The 23128-nt window shown below is 40.0% G+C and overlaps 1 protein-coding gene across 1 annotated transcript; it reads right to left on the minus strand.

The window, feature by feature from the left end:
- Positions 1 to 1818: 1818 nt before the first annotated feature.
- On the minus strand, positions 1819 to 22523 carry LOC139663478 (pyridoxal kinase-like). The gene is made up of 11 exons (XM_071542159.1): positions 22313 to 22523; positions 20963 to 21017; positions 17304 to 17408; positions 12323 to 12406; positions 12192 to 12226; positions 11441 to 11526; positions 11126 to 11171; positions 10807 to 10918; positions 5376 to 5512; positions 4974 to 5040; positions 1819 to 3813 (listed from the first exon to the last, which is right to left on the minus strand). Exons 1-11 carry the CDS (start codon positions 22391 to 22393, stop codon positions 3701 to 3703), a joined length of 921 nt encoding a protein of 306 aa, XP_071398260.1. The 5' UTR covers positions 22394 to 22523; the 3' UTR covers positions 1819 to 3700.
- Positions 22524 to 23128: the final 605 nt, after the last annotated feature.

A 23128-nucleotide genomic window follows, 5' to 3' on the forward strand; every position in this document is an offset into this window, starting at 1 on the left:
TGAGAGGCTGAGGGATTAGAAGCCTGTAGCCTGTGTGGCCTTCTGTGTGACAAATCTCCAAGTCCATCCATAACCTTATTATTTTATTATGCTGTGTGACATCTGAACTGCAGATGAGACGTGTGACCCCTTCCCTACGATAAACCCATCCCTCCTCTATCGCAATAATAACCTGGAATTTCTCACTCGGCAGTCCACAAACATGACTCATCCTCTTAGTGTTGCTGCAGTCGGACGGACATATTGGCCTGTCTGGTTATTTGGGTTAATGCTGGCTATCCATACTGTGGATTAGTGTTGGCAAAACGAAGCTGTGTAACCTGTCCCTAATCACACAATATAATAAGCACTCGGTAGCAGGAGCACCAAGACTTGAGAGCAAGGAGTTGTATCAAGATACGATTCAATACATGATATGGGGTTCACGCTTCAATACAACCACGATACGATGTGATAAATAAAAGTTCAATGACAAAGTATGACCGTGCAGAATTCTGTTTATTTCAGAGCCACAAATCTTTCTAGCGATGCCATTGGCTGCTAGAAAGTAAACAACAATTTAAAAATGTCATTACAAGGTGCAAATATAATAATTTCAATGGAAAACTTGTGAAATTGTGATGGTCAAGCGTCTCATTTGTGATTACTACAGCAGAATAAAATGGAGCTCATATTAATTTGCGATGTATTTTTCTGACCCACAATACGAATTGTCACATTTTTGTATCGCAATATATATACATAGTGTCCCATCCCTACATTATAAAATGCAAATCATATAATTTCAGTGGAGAGGTTGTGAAATTATGTAGATGACGTAGTATATAATATATAGTATGTATATGATGTAATATAGCATGTATATGTACTGTATGTATATGTATGTAAACCTCTTTGAGACATGCTGGTGATAAGGAAACAAATTTGCTATGTTCCTAAAGTCACGGGTGGAAGTAATGAGCATCACACAAGAAACAGGCATGGAACAAGGGAAAGTCTGTGAAAATCAACAGATCCAAACCCATGGCCTTGGCCTGTTTTAATATGTTGATTAAGATAAGAGGAATGGTCTGTACAAAACCCACCACTAGCACATCCATTAATTGTTGCTGATTCATGCTTTACTTTCTTCGCACTTTATTTTGTCAAGTTGTAATTTTTTTTTAAGTAACTAGTCTGAATACTCCTCTCCTCTTTGTCACTGCATGGGACAGATCAAATGTAATGACACTTTTTAAATAAACTAACTTTTATGCTACATTTTCAATGAGCTACTTTTTCCTTTTCTTAAGTAGATTTTACACCAGTAATTTTACTTCTTCTCAGGTAAAATAATAGCAAAGCAACAGTCTTAAGTAGGATATTTTGGTACTCTTTCCTCCCCTGCATTTAGTGCACAATCGACCAAACATATCAATGTTCCACATATAGATTTCCATAGTTTCTTTCGGAGCCCAGACAGATATTGTAGATGGATTTTCCTCTCTCAAAACCAAACATCAAGTTTCTATTGGGATTGAATTGGTAACTCTGTAGCTTGCACATTCAAAAAAGTAGAAAGTGTCCATTATTATGACTGATTAGTATGCAGACATCGTATCAAGAGCTGAGGGATCAATTAGCTCCCTGGTGTAAACATCATGTAAAACAGTATTGGTCTCTGCGCTCCCTCACCCAGGCTTATTAGACTAGAGAGGCAAGACACAGGTCTCAATACCGTGGGACGTCCCACCCTAGGGAGACTCATCTCAAACACTTGGAGACAAAAACAACAAGGCAGTTTAATGAAAAGATTAGTCATTTATTATAATTCTTCATATATTGCTCTATATCAGAGCAGCAGCTTAAGGTTTGGCACTTAACTTCTCTAGCGTTGTGTGTCAGGATTGACTCCCTTACATCGCCATAAAAAAAACATTCACTACCACTGTTCTTCTGCCTGACCCTGTTGAGGCCATTCATTATACAGCGTGGTCTCTCATACGGATAAGCTATTTTCTTCAGATATGGACAATGGACACAAATGAAAACAATGATCGTCATTAGTAAATATATTCATGATTATCTGTGCAAATACCTCAATTTGAGATGTTTAAGACATTGATATAACATGTTAAGTATCTGTCACTGTAAGAGAGCAATGCATAATTAAAAAAAAGAGGGGAAAAACATCGACATAAAAAAGGATTGAAAGCAATATTTCAGGTGTCAACTAATGAAATCATGTTAAATGATCGACAATGACTAATTTGTCTAAAATAAAAACAAAGTAAAAAGAATCATGGTACTGGAAATGTGTACAGACTCGTACAGTATAAGATGTTTGATATTTTATGGGATTATAACGCATATTGATGAATCTGGCTGCTGATAAGGCGGTAACACTTTACTTGAAGTACATTGTCAGACATCAAGCGCATTATAAGCACATTACACGCATACATACCCTTTTATTTCATTATAATCACATCAGAATACTGTCATGCATTATAATTCATTGTGAATTTGACATGACTTATGAAGTTATTAAAGATGCAGTTGCACCGGAAGCAATTAACCCCTTGCAGTTTTTGCATTTCATGTAAATTTTTTGCATATTACATCATGTTCTGGTTATATTGCACTCAAAATGTGCTTATAATGCCTTGTGAGCAACACTTAAAGTAAAATGCTGACTAAAGGGCCTGTGGCATGTGACCAGTAATGACCAAAGGTGTGACCAAGTCAACTCTGCTCGAGTCCCAAGTCAGACTCAAGTCTTGAGGCACAAGTCTCAAGTCAAGTCCCAAGTCTAAATGTAGATTACCAAGTCCAGTCCATGTCATTAATGTCGAGTCTCAAGTCTAAATGTAGAACAGCAAGTCAAGTCAGAACAAATCAAGAGTCCAGTATCAATTTAATATCTTAAAGAAAACTAAATATCTAGGACTTTTCAATGCAATATGGTTTTAATAGGATAAAAACTTGGTGAGAGCATCATGAGTTTGATTTCTATAATCAGTTTCAATTTCAATAAATTCAATCATTCCATACAAATTCAGAAGACAGAATTTAAATTCAGTCGTCTGCTGGAAAGAATCTCATCACTTTCATTTACACAAACACAAGTTCTTTTGTCAAGACTTTAGAAACCTTTTCAAGTCATCAAAGTACAAGTCAAAACTCGATTCCCAAGTCACTAGAACCCAAGCCAAGTCAAGTCTCAAGTCTTCTCTTCATGCATCAAGTCAAGTCTCAAGCAATTAAAATTGTGACTCGAGTCTGACTTGAGACTTACGATCATACCCAAAGCAGGTAGAGGTCATGCACCCATCGCTGTTTTTCTGCATTCTTAACCAAGGTCAGTGTACCAGCATCATTAGCTTTTACTATGTGAAAGAGGATTCAAGTACACATAGAGACACCTAAACTATCTTTAAACCTAAGCGTAGTTGGCTAATGCCCATTTATTTACCTAGGGGTAAATGATGTCAACACAGGCCATAGAACAGACACAGATATGGCAGTGATTCCAGTACCTGTCATGAAAACGTAGCTGCGCTCCCTAAGAGATCCTATAAGGCAGAGACACATGACAGTCCGTGATGTAAAAACCCTACCCTATGTGTTTGGCTGGCTGCCCGGTGTTAAGGTCATTGCAGACCCGCACGACACGAATGCACAGTACACACAGATTACAGTCCTCGGCGTCACCGGGCTTTTACAAAACCGTAGCCTCCACTACGATGGCAGGATTCTCGATGTCGGCTTTGCTCTGAACCATCCTCAGCTCCAGCTGTGCGGGGCTGGGCCTCTCCCCGGGGCCAGCCATGTCTGGAGGAGACAGGGTTCACACAGACAATATTAAATCAGTTCAAGGACTTTCATTGACTTTTTCCAGCACTATTTTTCTGTTCAGAAGGACTCCACACAAAAGCGAGAAACATTTCCGTAAACCTTACTGTGTTTTAACAACCACCGATGCGACATTGGTCTTCTTTTCTGTTTTGACTTGCATTTTGTCAAAACACTGCAAACATTTTAGGTTATTTATTTCAAGGTCTTTTCAAGCACTTCTCCACATAACAGGCTGGTTTTCCAGGTATTCCAGTACTTAAATTTTTGAAAAGTTAAATTCAAGGACTTTGGACATATATGAAATCTCTCTAGCTACAGGTTACCGCCAAAAAAACAAAAAAAAACACAGAGGAACTTCATAAAGGAGAGATGGCACTCTGGAAAATGCATTTAACATCTTCTTCTACTTCTTCCTACTCCTTTTCGAACATGTAATATTTAATTTGTGTTGTTTATGAGAATTTGTTTATTGAGTTTGTTCTATAGGTTTATTGTTTGTTAGATTATGTTTATTAGTTCATTCATTTATGAGAATTTGTGTATTGAGTTTGTTGTATAGGTTTACTGTTTGTTAGATTATGTTTATTAGTTCATTAGTTTATCAGTTTATGAGAATTTGTTTATTGAGTTTGTTGTATAAGTTTATTGTTTATTCCAACTTATTGTTATTCTTGTTTTGTTTTTATCAGTTTTTTTTATTTTTTACATGTTCGAAATAAAAATTATCAATCAAAACATTCACCATGGTTGGAAATCATTAAAACCATCCATGTGTAGATCATTTGCTCCAGTGCAAACACTTCAACATACACTATGTTGAGTGATAGTAGGTCACTAGCATTATCCAAATTAAGAAGACTGATAAAACGTTGTTAGTGGTTTCTTCTTCACCTTTCTGTCCAGAACACAATAGCCATTGTTTTTGGTCACAGGCCAGTTCACACCTAGGTATCACTCCCATCTATTGAAGCCTATCCAAACATGTGACTGACCTCTTCCCACATATTGTAGACTTCTTGCAAATTGACATAAAGAAAAACAGTATTACTAGTTAAGGAAAGCAAACAGTGCTCCTCGAATGACTTCTTGGTCCACACACACACACACACACACACACACACACACACAGATCATACCATTGGCGTAAGTAATGGTCCTCTTAATGACATGGTGCATGACTGAAACGGTCTTTTCACAGGCAGCCTGAGAAAAAACAGCAGGGAGAATAAGTCATTTGCCATATTAAATAATCTCTGTTACATCTGGAAATAATTTTAAAAAGTGGAATTATTTTAGTAAGCAATTGATTCGATGGCTCTATAACAGCATCGTTTCATTATGGTGGTCCTGTATGCTCAATAGCTAGAGCAAGGCAGTAGGGCCACCTTCAACTTTGAGTGAAAACATGAAATTCACCAAAACTGAACTTATGAGGTGTTTACACAACAACAGCACAGTACAACAGCATAAAGTACTTTATATGTATGGTGTATACTGTGTTAGCGTACTGACTGACAGGACCAGTGTGTGTTTCTGACCTTCAGGTCTTTGGGGTGGTGGTGAGTCCAGGCCAGCAACATGGCAGCAAACAGGTCTCCTGTCCCAACAAACACAGCATCTACTTTGGGGATTTCCATGCGGATCTTCTGGCTGGTGTTGGTCCCGTCTGGTCTCACTACAGTGAGGAGGACGAACAGCACAGTGGAGTCAAAACTGGCAGGGATAATACTTAAAGCTGGCAAGATTTTTATGTAAAAATCCAGCCTGTATCACAAAGTGGGGCTGCAACAGAGAAGAGCTTCACATCCCTCCTAAATGAGACGCCACAGATTCACCCTATTTGCCTAAATGAAATTCTGGAATTCAGGTACGGAAACTGGTGGGAAGTGTTCTCCACACTGGAAATGATGAATCAGAACTTGTTGCCACTACTGGTTAGTATTGCTGTCACTAAACTCTGCATTTCTGCTGGCAGATGCCACACCAGTCAACGGCATTCGGCGCGCCCTCTACCGACAGCCCAACCCCAAACATGCATATTCAAATAAGATACGCTTTGACTTCCGGTGTCACTTTACAACAGGTGAAGCCGTAAGCATTTGTATTTTTTTCTGTCTTTTCTTCTTTTTTTGTTGTCCTAATGCACTTGAAATGTAATCACGGGCTGAATTAGGGCTGAACGATTTTGAAAAAATATCTAATTGTGATTATTTATATTTTAGCAGGTAAAATAGAAAACCAGCAGGACTCTGGATCCAGAGGATCAGGATTGAGAACTAGCTAGTAGCTTATGTGTGATGCCCTTGTAACGTAGCTTGTAAGATAATTTTTAAATGTCTATGGCGATTAAAAAAATATCTTTAGCCAGCTAACCCAAAGCCCTGCCAGCTACCTATTATTTGAAAGACTAACCTATTGAAAATTGTCAATCTTTATTGTAGGCCTATTGGATAAGCCTGAGGAATTCAATCAAGCATCAAATTGATCTGACTTTTTGTACTAAGTGGCATTTGCCTAACTGCCTGCTGCTACGTGACATATCAAAGGTCTGAGCAGCGGCAATGGTTAGTGACACACCACTGTCCTTGTAGTGGTGTGTTGCACAGAGCAGCGTATACCACTAAAGTGTAATCCAAACTGTCTCCTAAGCAGCAGTGAGCGGGGGCTTGGAATGGTGTTGTATGTGCACAGTGTGACGACCCCTCCAGCATGCGGTTTATTTTTGTGTTCTCTTCTCCACATACACTGCCACCCATTCATACACGCTCTACACTACTGATGTACTGATTTCTACACGTTGCCTCGTTTGACTTATGTTTTTCTGTAAATAAATTACTTTTCTTAGCCGCCAGCTCGTGTTGTCTCCCTCCTTGTCACAGTCTTTGAGCCGGGTTGTGACAAATGGGGGCTCGTCCGTTCCTTGTAGGCCGTGCGCCTCGTTTTGTGAATGAGTCGTGCAAATCTGGTTGTTTGGGAGACATTGACGAGTGTGGTAAGTAGGCTGTTTTGCTGTTCTGGGTTAATGTAAGCAGCTGTACTGAATGACAAGTCGCTGATTTATTCTGAGGGCGTGTGTGTGTTGCCGAGCTGTGTTATGCTGGTGATTTTGTGGCAGAGTTCGGGTGGTCCTGTACACAGTTAGTAAATTGCTGTTGTTCTGTCCCTGGTTAGGCTTAAGAACGAATTCCCTTTGGAGTTCGTTGGGGGCAAGGGCGGATATTTCATTTCACTGTTGGGGGGGGACAATAAACAGAAAAATTTCTCAAGAGCAATTCCTGAGGGGGACACCAAAGGTGCCGCCAAAAGTACTGTTGTATTAAATGTATATAGAGGTCCATTATGAAACATCTCCATAAGCACTTCATTCCTTTTTTATGAAGATTTTATCAAATTGCCTTTGATGGGGTCTTTCTACTTAGGCTACTTGGCGTTTCGGTGCACTGAAAAATGATTGGATGTCTGTTTTTCTTTTCTCTGCCATTTTAACTGACCTGGATGGCTGACAAATAGACACATACACACACACACAGCTAATATATGCCTAATTAGATTTTGTTTTCCCGAAGAAGCAGATCTCTACTGTTTTGCTGTCAATGTGTAAAAGTCCAGAACGCTATGAAGCCCACCAGAAACTTACTTAATATTTTAACATAGTATTTCTTGTAATTATGTCTTTTTTATGAAATAAGTTTTCATTTATTTCCAAAATTAGAAACAAAATTACATAGTGGCAGCCATTTTACATGCAGTAACAAACAAAGAATATACTTAGAACCTAATTACGAAGGGTAAGTTAATCTTAAATATTATATTATAGAAATATTACTGTTACCATCTACAAAAGATAAAGTATTTTGGTATGAAAACCCGCATTTTAATTTAACCAAGTATCCTGTATCATAAATACACGTCAGGCATTCGTAACAAATCAAACCGCTTGAAAATCGGTTGAAAATTCAGCGAGTTATGATGATTTTAATTGTGGATAGACCTCCTGCCTCCATAGACAGACATGTCTATGGAGGAAAATATTTAAAAAAGAGAACCTGTTGGAAGTGGGTGTTGTCCAGTCTAAATTGCATGCTGTTGGTGCTGGATTGGACACGTTTGATGCGTGTGCCGCTAGTGAAGCTGAGGTGAGCACTGGGTTAACTTTTGATCAGCGCAAAGAGTTATTGTTGTTGCAAGTGGAGATGAAAAGACTTGAACTGGAAGAGCGCAGGTTGAGTTTGAGTAATGTTGGTGGCGTGGGGCAGGTCTCTTTTGTTTCTCCTGTGCCCTAATGTTTTCTTTTGATGTTGCCAGTAATCTGCGGTTGGTTCCTCAGTTTTGTGAACGAGACCCGGACACTTTTTTTCTCACTTTTTGAGCGAGTAGCCGAGAGTAGAGATTGGTCTGATACTGATCGCACGTTACTGTCACAATGCGTTTTGACAGGTAAGACGCAGGAAGCGTACTCCGCGCTCAGTGTGTCTGAAAGCAAGGTTTATGTGTCGGTCAAGGCTGCAGTGTTCAAAGCTTATGAGTTGGTGCCTGAGGCATATCGCCAGAGGTTTAGGTCTTGGGAGAAGTCTGGTAGGCAGACGCACATGGAGTTTGCCAGGGAGTTAATCACTCGTTTTAATCGTTGGTGTACTTCACTGGGGGTTGATACTTATGATGCTTTGTGTGATTTGATCGTTCTGGAGCAGTTTAAATATTCTGTTCCAAGTCACATCCCTACCTACATAAATAAACATACAGTGAAGACAGCGGCGGAGGCTGCTGCACTGGCAGATGAGTATGTGTTGACGCACCGGGGTGACCGTGAGTGCAGGGCTCGGGATGATGTTTGCTACGGGGGGGGGGGATGGCAGTAATTTTCGCCCAGCAGGTAAATGGTGGGAGGAGGGAGCCGGTCCTCGCCGTGGTAAGCCGGAAAGGGCCGCACAGAGTCAGCTGCAGTTTGATCCGAGCAAGGTATGTAATTACTGCAAAGGCAGGGGACATTGGAAAGCTGAATGCCCTGTTAAGTCCAATGCTAAAAGTGGGTTCGGTAGTGCGCATGCCAAGCCTGTCACACTTGCTGCTCCTGTCAGAAATGTCAGTCCTGTCAGTTCTCCTTGTGTCATTTCTCCCTGTGTTAGTTCTCCCTGTGAGCAGGTGGAACCTGAGGTGGATTGCAGCCTGGAGCAGTCTGATTTCTCAGCTTTTGTGTCTGACCGCCATGTGTCACTGGTGGGGAGTGATGTCAAGGTACCGGTAAAAATCCTGAGAGATACTGGGGCTTTGGATTCATACATTGTGAGTTCTGTGCTGCCTTTTTCTCAGCGGACTGACACTGGGGATTACATTCTGATGCGGGGAATGGGTTTAAATGTGTTACCTGTTCCAATACATAGATTGGAGCTTAACTGTGGTTTGGTTCAGGGCGAGGTGGTTATGGGCGAGGCGTGGATATCATCCTGGGAAACGACCTGACTGGTAGCTGTGTGTGGGCTGATGGTCCGCCCCGTCCTGTAGTAACATCTTCTCCCTCTGTTACAGAGATGCCTGATGAGAGTGCGCAGCATTTCTCTGGTGTTTTCACAGCTTGTGCAGTTACGCAGGCTATGTGCCGTGGGGAGGCAGGACCTGAAGTTGAGCAGAGTAGCACGGAGGAGAGTGGGGCCTTCTCCGTGTCTATACCTGATTCTCTCTTGTCTGTTTCCTGCAGCGACCTAGCGGTAGAGCAACAGGCTGATCCTTACGCTTAGTGAGCCGTTTGACAGAGTGATTTCAAATGTTGATGGGAAGAGTGCTGCAAGACGAGTTGCTGGTGAGGAAATGGATGCCGCATGGGGAAAATTTTGTGGGTAACCCTGTTTTTCAGGTGGTTGTCCCGTCCAAATTCCGGGAAGAGGTGCTGAGGTCGTCGCACGATCAATCAGGGCATTTGGGGGTCCGTAAGACGTACGACTATATTCTCTTCTTTTGGCCTCGTGTGAAGAGGGATGTGTCTAGTTATTATTAAAATATGTCATACATGTCAAATGACGGGAAAACCTAACCAGACCATTAAGCCGGCTCCTCTGTCTCCCATTCCAGCGATCGCTCAGCCATTTGAGCATCTCATAATTGACTGTGTTTGTCCCTTACCACGTTCAAGGTCTGGAAGTAATTATTTGCTTACAGTAATGGGTCAAAGCACAAGATATCCGGCTGCATATCCGTTGCGTACCATTACTGTTAAATCTGTGGTCAAAGCACTGACACAGTTTATTTCAATCTTTGGAATTCCAGAAGTGATTCAAAGTGATCAGGGCTCCAATTTTTCATCACATCTGTTTGCTCAAGTTTTGAAGCAGCTCCGGGTGAAACATAATCAGGCTTCTGCATACCATGCTCAGAGACACCAAAGCGTAGAAGAGAAACTCAACTTTGCCATGTTAATCTGTTGAAACCCTACTACACTCGTGGGTCACAGCAGACTGTTAAACTTGTGTTAGTGGCAGATACTGTGGGAAGGCATTTGTCTGCTAATTTGTCTGTACATGAGGATGACGGGGTGGTTTCGCCTGATGAGAGCCTGTTGCAGGGCCGGATAAAGAACTCTGAAACGCTATGTAAACTGGAGTATTTGTATTTGTTTGGATTTGTCCATGGAGCGGTGCGCTGAGTTGTCTGCTCTTATTAACAACTATCTGTGCTTATTTAATGATGTTCCAACATTTTAGGGGCACATGTTACATATCGTTCCCTCATAACCTGTGCACGTTTTTCAAAGCATGTGCTCAGTTGACTTTACCTGAATAAATATATGTATTTTTTTATATTAAAAGCAATATGGTTACACACTGACAGGTTGCAGCAAGTTTAACATTCCTATTTTACCGGATCTTCCAGTGCCAACGGCAATGATGACACAGTTCTGACTGTAAGCATATAGGCTGGAGAGTGTAGATGACTGTATGAACAGTTTGTAACGCCAACAGCAGCCCTGTATTTTACCTTTTTTTTGACTACCAAGGGCCACCAGGAACTGGTCCCCATGTTTGGAGGGCAGGTCTGAACTGGTGAGCACCACGGTCTCTGGGCCCATCTGATGAAGCAAGTCCATCACCTGGAGAACAGGAGGGGATCACTGTTACTGACACTTCTGTGACCACCACGCAGGAAGAAGCAGCACCTTTAACCATCATGGAAAGTGTAAACTGACACTTGTTTAACTAAAAGCGTTCCGCATCCTTCATTTCCTTAAGCTTTCTACTGCTTGGTGTCACGAAGCAAACCCAAACACGGCACACTGGGAAATACTTATGATACTCACCTCAACAGCATCTTTCTCTGTGGTGATTTTCCTCCCAGTTAAGAGCCTATAAAAACATTCAGTGGTTAGACACACAGTATAGGCACAGATGTCAAAAAGGCCAATACACCCTTTCTCTCATAACCATCATCTATTCACTAGCAAACCTGTCATTCTATAAAGAGGAACTTTAACAGACAGGCTTTTTCATAGAGGTACATCAACTTCAGGCAAAGTATTTGGAGAGTAATATAAACAGGACTTTGTAATGTTTTTATCAAATTACGTTGCCTATTGTAATATTTATTTTGGTGTAATGATCATATGTGCACTCACTCTGCTTCAAACTGGTTGGGGGTGAGGATGTCAGCCACTGGTACTACTTTGTCCCTGTAGACTGGCAGCAGGTCCTCTGGGACGTACTGAAATAGGGAACAAATAGGAGTTTCTTGATTAATTTGCTAGTGATGGGACTATATGCTTATCTCACAATACGATTCAATACACAATATGGGGTTCATGATATCTCGATACAACCACGATACGATGTGATAAATAAAAGTTCAGTGACAACAAAGTCTGACTGTGCAGAATTCTGTTTATTTCTGAGACACAAATCTTTCTAGGGATGGCACTGGCTTGCTAGAATGCTTGCTACAAACAATTTAAAAATGTCATCACAAAGTGTAAATAATATAATTTGGATGGAGAGCTTGTGAAATTGTGATGGGCAAGCGTCTCATTTGTGATTACTACAGCAGAATAAAATGGAGCGATTCATTTTCCTGTCCCACGATGCATATTGTTGCATTTTTGTATCGCGATATATTGAATTTCGATGTATCGTCCCATCCCTAATATTTACCATTTTCAAAGAGTGACACCTACTTTTACTAAGTTACGTACACCTACTTTAACTTACGTCCATGTCTGACAAAATTATGTCAGTTTTACAGACTGAATCCTCTTTACGTTGGAGATATTGAATGACAACCTTTGAATTGTGATTTGTTCTCAAAATTAATACAGAGTGTTGCTATTCAAATAGAAGAAGAAGAATAGGAGGAAATGACTGTAGGATGCTCACCATGACACCCTGGTCTCCCATAACTGGATCGCAAACTGAGGAGAAACATGACAGTGAGAAGACAAAATCAAACTTTTGATGTACAATCCATAAAATTACATTCAGATTGGATGGACCCATGTTATACTGACCATATACCAAACTGGGATTGGCCTTCTTTAGCTCCTGAACAATGTCGACCACCATCTCCAAGAAGGACGTGTCCCTGCTGTAGCCTTGGGGAAGAGAACGTAATGAGAAGGAAGACAAAATCACAGACATTACATTATAGCGCTTCATGCTTTTCCCCCCCAAACATAATGCAATACCATCAATGGTATCATGAATTCATCGCCATTTCACTTGCAGTCTATTATCTTGTTATTAAAGCTGCACTAGGAAACGTTGCATGTTGGTGGCTCTGAATAGCAGCGAGAGGTAACCGTTTGGAAATCTGTACTTCAATACCCAGAAATCCTGTAACATGACTGTCTGTAAACTGCACACAGCACATGAATTCAATCAATAATCACAACTACCTCTACTGCAATTTGAACATGAATCAAGCCTTGTAGCACAGATGCTGAAAACAGATCAAACTATAGTAAATGATGAGAGAATTGGGTCAACACATTCACTAAACATGTCATCAAAGAGATTGTATCTTGTACTGTTTAACGGTTAAAGTAAAGGCACCAAGAGTTTTTCCTCCTACAGTAACTCCAGAGGCATTCAAAGGTTAAAAAGGAAAGCTAGAAGAGAGGCACATTCTGCAAGAACTGTCACACTAGGATGTGGAGGCGTGTATCGGAAAATTCTCTCTCTTCTTCAGACATGTCTGGAGAGAAAACCTTAAGCACACACACTCAAGTGGGCTGCGGGATATTCTCTGACAAAGGGTAGAAATGTCAGTTTCTTTATACACTTCAGTATGTATAATTGCTTTGTTCATCCTTTTCTAAGAAATCAATATATGGCTAATAATATAATAATAGTAATATGCACGCTTCAAACTAGTCAAAACCAGTTCTACAATACACACTAACATAAAGTCTATTCTTACATGATTGTCTCTGTAGCCGAACCAGGTCTCCACAGTCCGAATGGATCCTTGAATAACTTTCTTTCCCAGGAGCAAAAATGACCCTTCACCTTTAAAGCTACAAAAGTGTCATCTTGACACTGAACAAGACTAAGGGGGGGGGGATCTTATCTACAAGCCACATCAGACTGCAGGCTAGGATCCACACACACACACACACACACACACACACACACACACACACACACACACACACACACACGGCCTCCTAGGCGTGTTTGATGAGACACATTGAAATGTGTTCAAAATCAAGAGAAATCTTTGATACTGACTCATGAGACTTTGGTTATCACAATGTAACGGACCCTAATGTATATGTCTAATGTTATATGTAACTGTGATGTTTTATATAAGGGTTATTTGCATTATTCAATTTCTTCATCTTTACATGGGTTTAGATAGTCATGTTTGATAGTGATGTTCTCAATATTAAGATTATAGAGTATGTATCTAAGCTATTCTGCTAAAACAGCTCAGTTCACAGAAAAGTTTGAACAGTGAAAGTTTCATTGTCTAATCATGTTTCATGTAATGGTTTTATGCAATCCATAAGTGTTTGTTTACAGGTTTCATAATGTTCACCGATTGACGAGTAATTGGTTGAGTATGTCAAATGCAAACGCGTTATTCTAAATCTTTATCATTACTAGTTACTAAAGTAGTTGAGAGAGATATCCTCATGTGTCTCTTTGTTTTATGACGTTGCGTTGCCGTCTCCAGAACAAAGAAATGTAGGCGGAATCTCCAAAACCGCACAAAGTATCTTCTTACACTACAAACCCCGCCTTACTGATGTCTTTGTCACCTTGCACGCTTCATGCCCCGAGCTTCATGCCGGAGGCCATGATGCCGTCACCAACTCAAAGACCGACAAGCCAAGTCTTAACGCGAGCGCAGATTCAGATCTCGCCGCCTGTAACTACTCTTTGTCACTAACCTGACCCTGTTTTTCAAGCCGTTCATACTACGAAGTTGAGCCTGTTACAAAGTTATTGTATAATGAGTTGTTGATCTGTTAATTAGTAAAAGTTAGAGAAGCCAGAATCTCCAGTCAACTCTCTCAGCTGACCAGCCAAGCTTCCTGCTCCATCCTGCCTGAAGTCCGGTCGACAGCGGAAAGCCAGTGGGCGTCCACCTGAAGGAGAGAGAGAGGGTCTTTTTCAAGACCCAATCCAACTCCATCGTTTGCCGAAGCCGGTTCCATCATGCCCGGAGTCCAGTCCACAGCGGAAAGCCAGTCGCAGAGACATCCACCTGAAAAGAGCGTCTTTTTCAAGACCCGCTCCAACTCCATTGTTTACCGTTGCCAAATATTTATTCATTATAAAGTCGTTGTTCTGTGTTTCCTTGTCTGCAGAGAAAAGCAATCCCTAAACTGAAAATATCTCATGATCTTTAGATTGATGACTGATTAGTATAGCCAAGTAACGGTCTGTTTTTCCTTCATCTATGAAGGTGGTGCCCCTACGAGTGTAATTTGATATCTTGATCAAAGTTTCATATTTCTGTACCTTTACTAAATTCTAAATTCGATATTTTCGACTCTACACGCTACATCTCTAACAATGAACACTAGCCTGAGGGCTAAACTTCTAAACTAAACTAAAGTCATAAATGCACTCATGACAGCTGTATGACTTCTTCATGTGCTCAGGACATGATCACATGAAGATCCTTTACTGAATACTCCACTGTAAGATATATAGTACAAACACACAATATCATATTTTATTTCCTACAGGCGCTGGTAGACTGGACCATGAGAATGTTACCAAACCCTGTTCTGTAATAGTGTTATAAAACAGGAGGCCCTATACAGCTTGCTAGTCACATGGATGATGTGTCACTGATGAAGCAACAGTAGTGGAAAGGTTGGACAAGCAAACTTGTGGGAAAGTCAACTAACACTCACCACTCTCTTAATAACTACCATCAAGATGCCCTTAATCTCCAACACTCCAGTGGAGCTAAAGTTGTATAGTATAGTATAGTATAGTATAGTATAGTACAGTACAGTACAGTATAGTACAGCTAAAGTTGTATAGTATAGTAGAGTACAGTACAGTAGAGCTAAAGTTGTATAGTATAGTATAGTATAGTACAGTATAGTATAGTACAGTACAGTGGAGCTAAAGTTGTATAGTATAGTATAGTACAGTACAGTACAGTAGTACTATATATATACTCTACTCTATATATATATATACTATATATATACTCTACTCTCTCTCTCTATATATATATATATAGAGTAGAGTATATATATAGTACAGTATAGTATAGTATAGTACAGTACAGTGGAGCTAAAGTTGTATAGTATAGTATAGTACAGTACAGTGGAGCTAAAGTTGTATAGTATAGTATAGTACAGTACTGTACAGTACAGTACAGGACAGGACAGGACAGGACAGTGGAGCTGAAGTTGTAGTATAGTATAGTATAGTATAGTATAGTACAGCATATCATAGTACAGTACAGGACAGGACAGTGGAGCTGAAGTTGTAGTATAGTATAGTATAGTATAGTATAGTACAGCATATCATAGTACAGTACAGTGGAGCTGAAGTTGTATAGTATAGTATAGAATAGTATAGTATAGTATAGTACAGTACAGTACAGTACAGTGGAGCTGAAGTTGTATAGTATAGTATAGTATAGTACAGTGGAGCTGAAGTTGTATAGTACAGTACAGTACAGTACAGTACAGTGGAGCTGAAGTTGTATAGTATAGTATAGTATAGTACAGTGGAGCTGAAGTTGTATAGTATAGTATAGAATAGTATGGTATAGTATAGTATAGAATAGTACCGTACAGTACAGTACAGTGGAGCTGAAGTTGTATAGTATAGTATAGTATAGTACAGTGGAGCTGAAGTTGTATAGTATAGTATAGAATAGTATGGTATAGTACAGTATAGAATAGTACCGTACAGTACAGTACAGTGGAGCTGAAGTTGTATAGTATAGTATAGAATAGTACAGTACAGTACAGTACAGTACAGTGGAGATGAAGTTGTATAGTATAGTATAGAATAGTACAGTACAGTACAGTACAGTACAGTGGAGATGAAGTTGTATAGTATAGTATAGAATAGTACAGTACAGTACAGTACAGTGGAGCTGAAGTTGTATAGTATAGTATAGAATAGTATGGTATAGTATAGTATAGAATAGTACCGTACAGTACAGTACAGTGGAGCTGAAGTTGTATAGTATAGTGTAGAATAGTACAGTACAGTACAGTACAGTACAGTGGAGATGAAGTTGTATAGTATAGTATAGAATAGTACAGTACAGTACAGTGGAGCTGAAGTTGTATAGTATAGTATAGAATAGTACAGTACAGTACAGTATAGTGGAGCTGAAGTTGTATAGTATAGTATAGAATAGTACAGTACAGTACAGTACAGTGGAGCTGAAGTTGTATAGTATAGTATAGAATAGTACAGTACAGTACAGTACAGTGGAGCTGAAGTTGTATAGTATAGTATAGTATGGTATAGTACAGTACAGTACAGTACAGTGGAGCTGAAGTTGTATAGTAGACTGTACTGTTCTGTATTGTATTGTATAGTTTTAGTAGAAGACTGTGGTTGCCCTGGGAAACCACTGTGTGTACCTGTATGAAGTACGTAGCATTACTGGAAAAACAGACAGTTGGCCCAGTCAACTTTTCTTCTATAGAGAGCTTTCAGGTGATGTAACACACTCTCTGGCGGCCATATTGGAAGTTAACAACTGGTTTAACAACAGAATTTTTTTTGACTGGGAATCATTTTATCACTGCTTGAGTTTATGTTAAGATAATTTCAGCTGTTTAGCTAGCTAACCATAGTGTCTGGTCAGCTGTCACTGTCTTGTTGTGAACACATCTGATTTGCGCAGTAGCTAACATATCTAGTAGAAGCTAACATTAGTAGTAGCTATTAGCTGCATGTTAACAACAAAGACGAAAAAAAAAAACTGTTCCTCTCAAGTTACAGCTCGTAGTACACAGGAGTACATCTGTTCCTTTAATATATGTGGCTCACCTGTGAGGACGTAGTCATAGTGGTTGACATTATTGAGTTTGATGCCTTCGTAAAGCACATTCAGCTCCTCCGCCGTCAGCACTTGCCCCTTCCAGTGGGCATAGCCTGGGATACAAGAAAGGGAAGGAGTCAAAACACAGAGTATCCACAGGTTTCAGAAAGACAAATGTAAGACTTTTTAAGACCTTTTAACAAACCTACACTGTAAAAACTCATAGTGCAATTTAGTGAAATCAACTCATCTTTATCCATTGACACAATGTATATATAGATGTGTTTGTCAATTTCAACTTAAAAGTGCTAGTTATGAGCTTCATGACTTAAAATCATGAGTTCACATCTTGTGACATAAAATTATGAGTTGAGAGAACGCCTTATAAAGCATTCACTAAACTCAACACTGTTTATTAGCAGACTTCCCGGTATGCATTGCATTCAGTTTAACTCTCCAGAAACTCTTCCTTCTTCTGGTTTGAATGAAGTTACAGGATAGAGACTTGTTATGTATGTATGTTTGGTGAATCATAGGTCAATTTCTGATTTAAAACAAAACAAAACAAAAACATGATAAAATCTACTATCTATCTTATCTATGTATCTGGGAATTCACAATCAAGTAAGTTTCTCTCTGATGCACATGGCAAGAACAATCCATTTCAGTTCATCAATTAATGCATTCAACTTGGAAACACGAATCAGCATGACTAGACATTTGTTGATTGAACTTATTGTCTTAAGTTCACTCAGTTAGCTTTTCTACATTAGAACAACTAACTAATGATCTTTGACATAACTATTCAGTACTACTTCAGTCAACTCACAATTTTAAGGCAGCAAGGAAACTTGTGTTTTTAAGTTGAACTGCCTTAATATTTTTTGCAGTGTATAAACCTCCTACAGATACTATTATGGTCATTTTGTGCAATGAGACAGTAGAAACCTGACTTATCGCCCCTTTAAGGAAAAGAGCGACGGCGGACTTCATTCGTTAAGTCGAAATTTATTGGTTCAAACACCTGCGGAGTGAATAAGAATACAATCCACGGGTTCAAGTGCCAAAATATCTGAGGAATGTGTTTTCACCACAGGGGCTGGACACATTCGTGCAGAAACTTATTAAACCACAAGCACGGGCTAATTCTAACAGGAACGGCCGCTCAGACATTCTGCAGCATATTATGTTGAACGTTGGTACTAAATCGCACTGTAATCCCGCATCTAGTTGATCAATCTGTGCTTAAACAACACATTAATAGTCAGAAAAGTGCGGCTGGAATTGAGAAATACGCTTTCTCTTCCGACCGCAGCACGTCCTTCTACTTTTCCACAGGCTTTTCTGGGAAGCCGTCACTGCAGGAAACGCAATCGCTGGCACAGGGTCAGATTTGGGGTTCGGTGAGAGCGCTGTGCACTGAGAACAAACTCAAGTGTGTGTGTGTGTGTCCATCTTGTATTCAGTCATTTGCGTTCAACAGAGCCAGGAAGGTTTATTCTAGGTTAAATGGTGAAAGGGGGAGAAAGAAAAGGGGGGAAGCTGACAACCAGGACACAGGCATCCCATTCAGTCTGTGGGGAGGCCCGTTTCTGGCCCCCTGAAAGTAGAGGGGGAAAGGGGGGCAAACACTTCCATCTCTGCTATGGTCCATATATGGGACTCATCTAATGGAGAAATTACCAGTATCGCCTCAAACCTATTTGCTTAAAAACAGCATGAACTTCAATTTCTGTACAGTAATCTCAATTTAAGGCTAATAACTTCTAAAGGTTATTATAGATATTATAAGAGAAGTACCCTACATGTTAATTTCTGTGTGTGCATGTGAGTGTGTGTGACTGAAATGACTGAAGTCCAAGGTATCTGCAGGTTTCAGAGAGCCAAATTTAAGATCTTTTTATTGCTACCTGTGTTTCGTAAAGCAGATAGGATGCATATTGTACTAATAACCCTGTTCTGGATTAATAAGAGTGATGTAGCGCAAGGGAACCTGGCATTATATGATGAAAATAAGTAATAAAGACATTTTAACACTTTTTCAAACCTTCAATTAAGATCATTTGAGATATTTTCAGACTTTTTAAGGACACGCCAATGCCCTGAAGTTAAATTAAAGTGCCACTACTGCCGAGTGCGTGCCGCTCTCTGAACGGCAACTTCTTTGAAAGCCTATTAACTTCTCGAGTTAAACAACAGTATCTGAACCCCCTCCTCCAGACTCTACACAGCTATGTCAAAGTCCAAAGAGCACTGGACTGTGATTAACTCTTCTGTGCATTGTCACACTGTCACTGCATATCACACATGTCACCTTTAAAATCTCTAGGGACAATCAGAATCCACCTTGAAGCACTTTAACACTGTTTTAATCAGTGCAGCAGAGATACCAGTCTCTCCGCTGACAGGAGCCTCAGTAGACAGGAATGCAATGCAACCACTTCATCACAGAAGAACAATTGGAATGCATTGATCATCACAGATTAATGATACATAACAGTGTAAGATGCATCTACGTTAGGGCTGGGCGATATGGGTGAAATCAATATCACAATAATATTTTTTTGCGATAGCGATATATATCACGATATGGCTCACACATGCAAAATCACATTAAATAATCAAATTAGTGTTCATCCCATTGATTATTTTCATTGTCGATTAATCTGTTGATTATTTTCTCGATTAATCGATTAGTTGTTTGGGCTATAAAATGTCAGAAAATGGTGAAAAATGTGGATCAGTGTTTCCCAAAGCCCAAGATGACGTCCTCAAATGTCTTGTTTTGTCCACAACCCAAAGATATTCAGTTTACTGTCATAGAGGAGTAAAGAAACCAGAAAGTATTCACATTTAAGAAGCTGGAATCAGAGAATTTTGACTTATTTTTCTTAAAAAATTACTCAAACCGATTAATCGATTATCAAAATAGTTGGTGGTCAATTTAATAGTTGACAACTAATCGATTAATCGATTAATCGTTGCAGCTCTATGGTAATGTTAGGTGTGATGTCAAACAAAACTGAACTTTTCAAATAATATTCCTTAAAATGTTTCGTACCTCATTTAGCTTTGCCAAATTTGCTTGTTTTCATCAGTTTAGACATGTCTTAGATGTTTATTTATTTGTTTTCTGCATTAGCGTGTCAGTAGACTGCTCTTTATAGTACATTTTGGGATATTTAGAAACTTTACATTTCATTATTCTGGATCTGATCTTCTCATGTTAGATGTGACACGCAGAGGAGTTTGCCACCTAAGCCAGGCGGAAACAAATAGCTGAAGGCGAAGCACAAAGGGGGGATTCTTCTCTGAGTGAAACTGGGCCAGTGGGTCTCCATTTATGATAGATGGGTAGACCCCACCCCCACCACACACACACACACACACACACACACACACAATTCGAGGGGTGACACACCACTAGCTGCATCTTGAATCTCAATGATTGATTTTTCATTACGATGGCCGATGACCTGAAGTCATTCTTCATCCATGTAATACCACAGTAATAACACAAACAAATGTGTGGCTTGCTGGCACTACAATAATTGAGTTGAGTGGTTCAGGAGTGGGATGATGATGAGTCACCACCAATTCTAATTGTGCAGCCTAATAAAACGACTCAGCTGTTTCACAAAGGGCAATTGAAGAGTGCTCAGCCGACCTGTGTGATTGGAGAATTGCACGGAGTTGATGGAGTCCACTTCAAAGCCCAGCACCTGAGAAAGGAGCGATAATGAGGCAGGTGTCAAAACAGTGAACAATGCAGTGTGTGTGTTTCTACATGACTGCATCTAAATGAGCTTCTGATTTTGGTTGTACTGTGGGAATTACATATTGGGCTATTGTGCAGCAATAACAGTTCTAACCCAAATGTGTCCTATTCTCTCTTGTATGCAGACAACGTCACACCAAGCTCCCTTGAAATAATCAGGTAATTTATTGTTGCCTTGCTAACTGGCGTAAGTACAGCTTGTAGACTATTGAATAGGACCTTTTATGAATCGGCATTGTCTGCTGGTAAATTCGGCATCCAATACACACCAAGTAGCACTTGATTTCAATAATGTTTTAACTTTTAGAATTAACTTTTTAGAATTGGTTCACACTAGGGCTGCAAGTCATTATCAATTATTTTTTTTCGATTAATCATTTAGTCTATAATGTGTATGTAAATAATGACAAATGCCCATCACGAGTTACCAAAGCTCAAAGTAAAGTCTTATAATTGCTTACATAATCTGACCAGCAACCAAATAACCCCAAAGCAGCCTATTCATTTTATAATGACATGAAACGGAGACAAGCAAGCAAATCTTTGCAAATGTTTGGTATTTTTATTTGTTAAATGACTAAAACGAGTAACCGATTGTCAACATTATAAGCGATTAATCGACTGATCGGTTCACCCCTAGTTCACCCTGCTCACTACCACCCTGCACGGTGTATGTTGGTGGAAAATTGTCAGGGAATAACACTTTATTATAGGCCAGTGGGAATAATTTTAAAGTTGAACTTTTATTGAATTAAGTGCTGCTTGGTGTTTTGGCTGTATGCCGAACTGAAGAGTGGCTGCTAAAGGTCTTAAGTCATGATCTACCAGGTGTGGACTTTAGCCTAGTAAAACCACAAATAAATTGCCAGATTTTGAATGCGGTTTTGCATTAAGTTCGCTCCATGCATGAGACACCTGCACGTATTGGGACTAGCAATGTTTATGTATTTTGTGTCTTATAAACTTTCAAAAAAGTCAAGTTTGACAATTACAGTATCGTTAGATTTGAAAAAAAAATGAGGATCGGCCGGACGTTTTTGCAGGACCCAGAGTCACAGCTTATGATATACACTAAATTCAGTTACTGGTGCGAGACTCTCATGTCACAATTCAGGAAGCCAGACTCCAAATCTCACTCAAACATGGCTATTTCATTATAACTCTACTATTCTGTCTGTTGGTGCAGAACTGGACACGTTTTTACCATACAGCCCTGAATATGAGCGACCCAGTACTCACCTGCAATGGGAATGTTGCCGACTTGTTCCCAACGTATCCCCTGACAACATGACTCTGAATAGACAACACGCGACACTCCATCTCCGAAATGACACCGGCTGCGTTTACGACACAATGTAACAAAATGTAACAAATATCAATAGAGCATTCAAAGCCGTGCGCGGAGCTGCATGGACAGGCTCTCACACGCTGAAACTTGGCGTGTGAAGAACAACTCCGACATTGAAGGACAGTACCGGTGCCGCTGACACTTCCAGGAGACTTAACTACTACTGGATATAGTTTTTCTTCAGGCAGCTACATGGACAGCTAACAAGAGTCGTACGCGCTGCATTCATGTCTCAAGAGAAAGATGGTAGATACGAGCGTCCGTACTAGTGGAGAATGCCGTTCGCGTTAGCTCACTTGCTGTGATTTTCATTTCTGGTTTCTAAATATTAACTCAAATGTGTCCGAAAAAAGGCGACAGAAAACTTCGATCATGGTGTATTGATCGAAACATAGGTTTGAACCATAGGTTTTGAACCATAGGTTTTGAACGCGCGAACTCTTGCAAGTTGTTGCTTTTCGCTTAAGTGGATATTCCCATGGGACCTGAATGCAGCATGCGTGTGCTGCCAGAGAGTCTCCAAGTGAAGCAAGAGCATTCCCTCCTGCCTACGTCCGTCGTCGCTTAAATGACATTTAGGCAGATTAGGCCTACACTGCTTGTTTTTGACGCTGCCTCATATTCGGTCCACTAGTCCTATCTTTTTTCTGCCAGAGGCTTAATTGATTTAGCCAAACGGCCTTAATGTTTAAGGTCTTAGTAAAATA

This window comes from Centroberyx affinis, unplaced genomic scaffold (genome assembly GCF_046629955.1).
Source record: "Centroberyx affinis isolate AG114_WGS23_722 - 3 ecotype Tasmania unplaced genomic scaffold, CSIRO-AGI_Caff_v1 ptg004026l_1, whole genome shotgun sequence".
In the NCBI taxonomy this organism is placed as follows: domain Eukaryota; kingdom Metazoa; phylum Chordata; class Actinopteri; order Beryciformes; family Berycidae; genus Centroberyx; species Centroberyx affinis.